This window comes from Astatotilapia calliptera, chromosome 5 (genome assembly GCF_964374335.1).
Source record: "Astatotilapia calliptera chromosome 5, fAstCal68.1, whole genome shotgun sequence".
NCBI lineage: Eukaryota > Metazoa > Chordata > Actinopteri > Cichliformes > Cichlidae > Astatotilapia > Astatotilapia calliptera.
This window is the reverse complement of record NC_137426.1, coordinates 30,758,570-30,766,010: the sequence shown is the minus strand read 5'-3', so window position 1 is coordinate 30,766,010 and position 7,441 is coordinate 30,758,570. Positions and strand designations below refer to the sequence as shown.

Sequence of the window (7,441 nt, the reverse complement as noted above, 5' to 3'; positions counted from 1 at the left end):
CAGCACCATAAAACTTACTCCTTTTGTTGTGCAAGTGTGCTCCGCGTTTGTGAGACGGAAGTGCTGCTGCTACTGCCATCTACGAAGTGCCTACAGTGTGAGGGGAAAAGAATGACACATCAGCTTGCAGGTCGTTTCTTTATTTACATATAATTTTGCAATTATGGGACTGCCATAAAGCATTACATATTTGTTTTGCACAATAACAGTTAAGGCATGATGTGACAAATGTGACAAGGCTAGATTCCTCAAGCATAGCAGGTTTCTAGGAAACAAAGCTTTAAGAGGCATGCAGAAATATATCATCTGTTAATGTGAGTATTATGGGTGAAAAGAAAGAGATGAACTGGAAAAATAATGGAGTTCATGTGGAATTCCTCTACAGTGGTGTTAAGAGAATACGTGTTATTACAAACTACTGACAGCAGTAAACAGGTCACAGGCTTTCTGTTTCAGTGTCCGTTACATAAACAAAGAGTGCATAGAGGTAAAAGGGTGATGCTTCCAACAGGAATGCTGTTAACCCATATTTTGCCAACATGTCTTCTAATTTGAAAATACATTCTACTGCAGTTCGAGGAATTTCCAGTTTATTCTTCATTTCTAAGAACTGAGTTAATACCATAAAAGACATTTTTTTTAAGTTGTCTGATGCATAATAGCCGTTACAGTAAAACCATTCTTCCATGAAAGATCTTTAACAACAGGTAAACACTGCAAGCTTCTGTGTTACCAAAAGTGCGGAGGCTTCTATCTGCTCTTCATTTTTTTAAATTAAAAGTTATAAAAAAATTTCGCCAGCTAAAATACAGCGTTAATTCAATTGCACAGCACACTTCATTACAAATCAGAGAATTAGAACAGAGCATTCCAAAAGTCAAAAAAAAAAAAAGAAAATGCATAGGATTTGACAATCATCATACTCTTAAAGACTACTGCTTCATCATGCGTAGCTGCTGTTAGCACCACTCCAGTCTGTTTTCACAATACTGCTTTACGTTTCAGGAGGCTCAGTATGTGAGAGGACTGAGGATGAAGAGGCGATCCTCCTCCTTCCTGATCCACTTCAGCAGTTTATTGACAGCGGCGAACGCTGAGGCCTTGGTCGCCAGCGGACTAAAGCAGAGGTAAAGCTCAAAGCCACTTGTCACCTGCAAAGGAGAGAAGGCACAACGCGACAAATGGGGCATGAAAAAGCTCTGTGTAGTAGAAGGATATTTTTCTGTTAAAGAAGTTCAGAAATGTGGTTCAATGTAAGAAATTATTACAGTCTGCAAAATTACTGTAGCTACTGCATTTCAGATCAATGATGAGTGATTAAAGCTTAATGTCTGATGTCTTTAGTCAAAACAAACTTTGTACTTGACGCCAGGAGGCTAAAATCTTGCTTATTATGAGTAATATTCATTTTTGCACATTACTGTTAATATTGTGCAATTATCATTAATGGCACATTTAATCAAAAATTTGTGTTATATGCACATTGAAAATGTTAAAAAAAAAAAAAACTAATTATGTAATGACAGTATATTTTTTGTAACAATATTTGTAAAGCATTGCACCACATTTAGAATGATGACCCTTTTTCAATACGTTTCTTTAAGATATATATTTAACCACACAACATGCAGTTAGAAGGGGGGGGGGGGAAGAGTGGTCAACAACTTTCCAGAAGTGTCAATGTGGACATTACTTTTATTGTTATTTTATGTGTATGTGATGGTAATGTGCAAGGGTCTGCACAAGCACAAAGCTGCTAACACAAAGCTGGTAATGAAGGACAAAGGTTATTCCAGTAAGCTATAATTAAACTCGTTGTGGGAATAAAAAACAAAAAAACACTAACACACTAATTAAAATAGAAATTAAAAAACATAAGCAGTATCTTCTTTATCTTCTTTGGGCTGGGGGATGCAGCATTTTCCAAAAAGAATTATTTATGGATCATGTTCACACGTGGCTTTTTTACTGTATGATAGAGCTTCAACCTGCATTTGTGCATGGCACAGTGAACTGGGTTCACAGACAGTGACTGGAAGTGTTCCTGAGCCCATGCAGAGATTTCCATGACAGAATAATTGCTGTTAACGGCAGCCAATGCTGATTTTTGGCCTTGTCCTTTGCCCACTAAGATTTGCGTTTTGATCATATTAGGTACTGTAGATGATGAGAAACTCAAAGTCTTCACATTTTTATATTGAAGAATATTATTCTGAAAATTTCCAAGAATTTGTAGACATTTTTTCTCTCTAAGATGCTCTTTTTATACGCAGTCATGTTACTGACCTGTTGCCAGTTAACCTATTTGTTGCAAAATGTTAATCCAGCTGTTGATAATACTGCATTGTGAATGGAAAAACTGATGTAAAGTTTATGCCAGCAATCAAAATTATTTATGACTTTATTAAATGGACAATTGACCCTAATAAGGCAAATAGTTACCCCCCCAAAAAAAGAAAAAACAAAACAAAAAAACAGTAAGCTAACTAAATGTGTATGAACAATGTCAACAATCCAGTGTCCAGTATTCATTTTGTACACACCAAATGCTTTAAATGGCTGTCAGCTTAAAAATAATTGTTCAAAAACAATAAACCATTTTAATCAGAACACCAGACTCACCTGTGCCAGCAAGTTTTCAGTTTCCCTGCAGCGGTAGTAGTAACGGAGAGGTCTGGTTGGATGGTGCAAGCAGCTGTGAAGTTCCTGGTACAAGCTCAGCAGCCTTTCCTGCTCTCCATCAGACTGGTACACCATCGGAAACTCGGGGCTGAAGGTGGAAAATATCCAAGAACAAGGATTTGTGTTCATGACAAAAAATATATACATATAAGAATGCAAATCTTTGTATACTGATGATCATTTTACTGGCCCAGATAAAATCAAGTGTCATCTGCTCTCATGAAGTTGTCATTTATGTAAATTTTTCGTAATACCGAAAACATCTGAGTAGATGTGTTTATACAGTGAAAGGAAAATGTTCTTGAATTAACAGGATTAATGACTGTTAAAATACTCTGATCGTTATCTAAAAACCCCTAAATTTGACAAACACAGTCTAACCACTCACCTGGTGTACAGTCCGGAGCTCTTTGATTTATACAGGAAGTGCCTGAGCTCTGGGATGCCAACCTGCACCACGGAGTAACTGGGACATTTCACCGCCTCCTTCAGGGCCTGGTAGGCACTACGCTTGCTCAGCCTTTCCATAAACTTCTGCTTGCAGTCGGACATGTTAAAGAAGTCCTCTCTTTCAGTTGAGACCAGAATGAGACAGAGCTGGGAAGCAGGCTCCAGGTAAGAAATGTGAGCGTGGAAAAATCCTGCGGTGTTGAACTTTGGCAGACAGATCGGCGTCCAGCCTTCACCTTCTCGGAAGGAAGAGGAGGAACCGACGAGGTTGAAGACCAGGTGCAAGTCTATGTGGTGGAGGAACTGGTCCTTCTTCCTGACCAGGGTGACCAGGCGATCGCCGGCCAGCAATATGGAGAACACCAGGTTTTTGGATTTAGCGGCCTGTAGGCTCGATGACACTACGTCCCTGGCAGAGCTGGGGAGGGGCAGGCAAGTGACGGCACTGAGCAGCAGGCCGGGGTCTCGTTCCAGCCGGATCAACAGGTTGTCAGTGAGATACTCTGAGCCGGCCAGCAAACGCCGCAAGTCGTAGTTCTGCTTGTGCTGGAAGATGTGGTTGAGCTGGGTGAGGGTGAGCAGGCTGACTATCTGGTAGTAGATGTATTGCAGCTCCCGCAGCATCTCCTTGTCTGATTGACAGGTGCGTGACACTCCCACCAGGACCAGAGGACTCTTGGTGAGGAAAACCACTTTACAGCCATCTGACACAAACATATTAACAGCACTTACATTAAGATACGACATATTTGTTTAGAGAATTAAATGTTGCTGCCAAAGTATAATCTGACCTGCATGGATGGAGCGGATGATGTTCTTCTCAGCCTCGACAAACGACACGAGAGCCATCATCACCCCCATGGTGCTCGACAGCGCCTCTTCCGTGCCGTAGCGAGTGTAGATTGGTTTCCCTGCCTCACTCAGCACAAACACGTGTTTTTTGTGGCTCCGCCACGCCTCACTGGACACATCCTCCTCCTTAGTCCTATCCGACAGGTCATTGCTGTGTTGTTCATCTATATTTTGTTCAGCAACAAGTGCCTTGAGCCCCTCTTCATGCTGCTCTTCTGATTTGCCTGAATCAGCTGTCCTCAGGGCTTCTTCTTCAGCTTCAGCAGTTAAATCCTCAAATGAGTGTGCATGGATGAACATGGCACTCTTCTGGCCAGCACCTGTATTAATATAAATGATGACAAACTTTGTCCGTAAAAGATTTAAAAAAAAATAAAAAATAAAAAAAGCTAGAAAAGCTCTATATAAATATGAGCACAGTACATCACATGGCAGACATTTCTGGACAGTTCCTTTGGAAAACAAAACTCCAGGAAGTTTGAATGCTACTTTCTAAAAGGACATGTGGCCAATGACCACATATACAACTGCCAAAGTAACCACCAAGTCCTCTTTTAGTGTTTTCTCAGTTTGCAGCATTTATAGCGGTTTTCATAATCAAACATTTTTCCCATGTAGAAAAAAATAAAAATAAAAAATAAAGAAAAATAGTGGACTGTTAGTATCAGGCTCATTCTCACTACTGAAAATCATGTGTTTGATTAAGGGATGGGGTAAGGGTGGAGCATGAAGGAGACACAGACATGACCCCTCTTTGCTCAGCGTAAATTCTTCATACTCTTACCTGCCGAACAATCAAACACACAGATTTTTTTTTTATGCTTGGAAGCAGGCCTCATGTTTAATGTGCCCGTTTAATTTGCATTCACACGTACAGCCAGGTAATGTAGAAATGCTGCTTAGCTCAAGGCAGATTCAACACAATGGAAAGTGGAGATGTATACATAATTTAAAAGATTTTCAGTTTGTGTTTCTACAAGAGGAAAAAAAACAACTTCAACGAAAAAAAAAAAAAAAAAAGTGGCTGGTTTGGAAAATGTGTTAAATTCCCCAACTTTGCTGGAGAACAAAACTGGGCATTCCTGTGGGAACCAACTAGCTGGAAAAGGCATCCAAGACAGATGACAGAGATGAATTATGTACATTTACAGGACAAGACTTGATTCTTTTATTTGAAAAACTGATTAATTTTGAACATGGTATGCAACTCTAGAACAATCCACAAAAAACAGAAGTTCAATTTAGTCTATTATCGTATTAGTCACACATGTTTTAACTTTAGGTTATCACACTTCAGAGCTGCTGCAGTGAATAAAATGAACAACCTCTGGCCAAAGCTTATCTAATTAGAAGAACAAGAATAAGGCAACTGTGATAGCGAAAGAGTACGCTAAGACTTCAAAATGTCCTGTTTAGCTCCAGTTTGAGAAGAGCAAATCCATACAGTGTTACATCATCTCTCCTGTCATTGTTGGATTTATTCAAAGCAGGATGTGATGCAGCAGATGAAAGCAGCTGCAGCCAACTTTCATTGTGACAAACTGACAAATTTTCCCCAGATTTTTTTTGCAGTCAACAGATGGTCATATCATTAAATTCTCATGAGAAAACATGGCAGCATTTGAAGGGAATATTGTGCAACTGTAACACTAGCTCTAAAACAGCAGACAACCTGTAAATATATTCACCATTTCTTACATAGACAGGATGTGCATATTCATGCTGTCTCTCACACACAGAGTATTCAGTATGCGTTCACCGGACACTGCACAGCTACAACAATGTGAAACAGAGAAGTCCAATTCATGGGAAAGTTTTCAGAAGTGTCAGCACTGAAAGAGTGTTAATGTCTTTTCTTTGTGCTACAATCATAAAAAAGACAATATTCCAGGCAAAGATACTGCAGGGATTTTGTACTTGAAATAGAAAACAGTTGATGATTACTTGGCCCTGCCCTGCCTTGATATTTGTCTAGCCCAACTGGAAGCTTTTATGGTCTACTGTAACCGTTGTGATCACTGATCATGTCCTGCAATGTTTCGCAATACAATCCTATGAGGGATTGGCCACAAAGTAGCGTGGCACAATTCTATTCACCCACGACTTCTTTAAGACACCTAGACTTACCTGCAGTCTTTGAAATGAGAGCGCAGTCAGTGGTGTAATCCCACTGATAGTGGCTAAGTGAACTACCTGGAAAATATTTCTTGCGTTAACATTACCTTAGACTGGAACAAATGCAAGAGGAAGTTCACACATACTACACCTTCATATTTGACGTTTTTTCACTACTATGCAGTGGTTCCAGTTTTGCAGATGTATGTTAAATATGTTTAAAATCATACTTGTCTCTGTGTGTTTACAGACAAGCGGCACAACACTTACCTGGTTCAGTTCCCTCTACCAGACCAGGTATGGGGCTGTCCGCCCTGACTGAGCGAAGGCGGTCTACAGGAGCCAGAGTTCCACTTTCCCATGATGCAGTCGCCTTTTGGGCTTCACCTTCCATCACTGCTACTTAAGGCTAGGACACGCACCTGGAAAGATAGACAGACAAAGGGCTATAGGACCAAAGGGCAACAACTTCGTGACTGAGTCTTGGATTTATGGTGGTGTGCCATTACAGTGACATGACACGGTCACCACGAGTCGGTTCAACTGAAATCAAATAAAGCCCTACAGTTAGGTAGTGAAGATTAACTGTTTATTGGAAGCGGGGGAAAACAGAGCTAAACCGGAATGTCCTCCTTGCTCCAAGGAAGGCTGAAACCAACTATGGAAACAAAATGAGTCTCGAAAGAATAACATATTCACACGCAGTATATTTACATTCACATCGTTTTTTCTTGCTTAGCATCCTGAATTATCACAGGCGTCACATATGTTTGACTTCAAAAGCTACTTTGATTGCTGACTTTAGCATGTAGTCAAACAAACGCTATCTCAGACACGTTTAATCGCCTTCGCTCTCAACCAGAGCACTCAAGACCCCTTCAAATACTTCAAAAAGATTACCTTTCATTTCCACAGCTGTCTGCATCTGAATGTTATGCTCCCCAACTCGTTTGCCACAGTTGCTGCTAGCTAACTAGCAGAAACCGCACAGAAGAACTTCTTGAATCATGCCCTGGTTGGTTGCGGAAGTGCGAATTGTGGGATATGAAGTTCCCTGCCAGAGGGTTTATACACTTTTTATCACTCGTTTCCCAGGAGTAATAAAAATGCCGAGTTCATCTGAATAAAATAAAATACGGAGAATTGTCTTTGAAATAGTTAAGAATTAATTTAATGGGTTAATTTTGAATATTACAGCATGCAAGTTACTTATAACACACTGCCATCTTTGATCTTGCTGGTGCTTTCAGGTCACGCAGGACATGAAACAACTGTGCCTGATTATTAAATTACACGATTGTCACGAGACTCAGATACTTAATTTGTCAGACAGAAAACATTG

General features: G+C 40.1%; 1 protein-coding gene across 1 annotated transcript; it reads right to left on the bottom strand.

Annotated features, from left to right (window-relative positions):
* Positions 1-124: 124 nt before the first annotated feature.
* Positions 125-7,308, bottom strand: mon1a (MON1 secretory trafficking family member A). Its single transcript, XM_026168841.2, has 6 exons — positions 7,000-7,308; positions 6,370-6,521; positions 3,924-4,304; positions 3,071-3,836; positions 2,623-2,770; positions 125-1,151 (listed from the first exon to the last, which is right to left on the bottom strand). The coding sequence occupies exons 2-6, from the start codon at positions 6,491-6,493 to the stop codon at positions 1,011-1,013; spliced, it is 1,560 nt and encodes a 519-aa protein (XP_026024626.2). The 5' UTR covers positions 6,494-6,521; positions 7,000-7,308; the 3' UTR covers positions 125-1,010.
* Positions 7,309-7,441: the final 133 nt, after the last annotated feature.

Excerpts from the sequence above, each read along its gene's own strand:
- mon1a (XM_026168841.2), bottom strand. The coding sequence starts at position 6,493 with ATGGAAGGTGAAGCCCAAAAGGCGACTGCATCATGGGAAAGTGGAACT. Across the intron at positions 4,305-6,369 it reads GGTAGAGGGAACTGAACCAG|GTGCTGGCCAGAAGAGTGCC; the intron begins GTAAGTGTTGTG and ends ATATTAATACAG. Across the intron at positions 2,771-3,070 it reads AGCTCCGGACTGTACACCAG|CCCCGAGTTTCCGATGGTGT; the intron begins GTGAGTGGTTAG and ends TTCCACCTTCAG.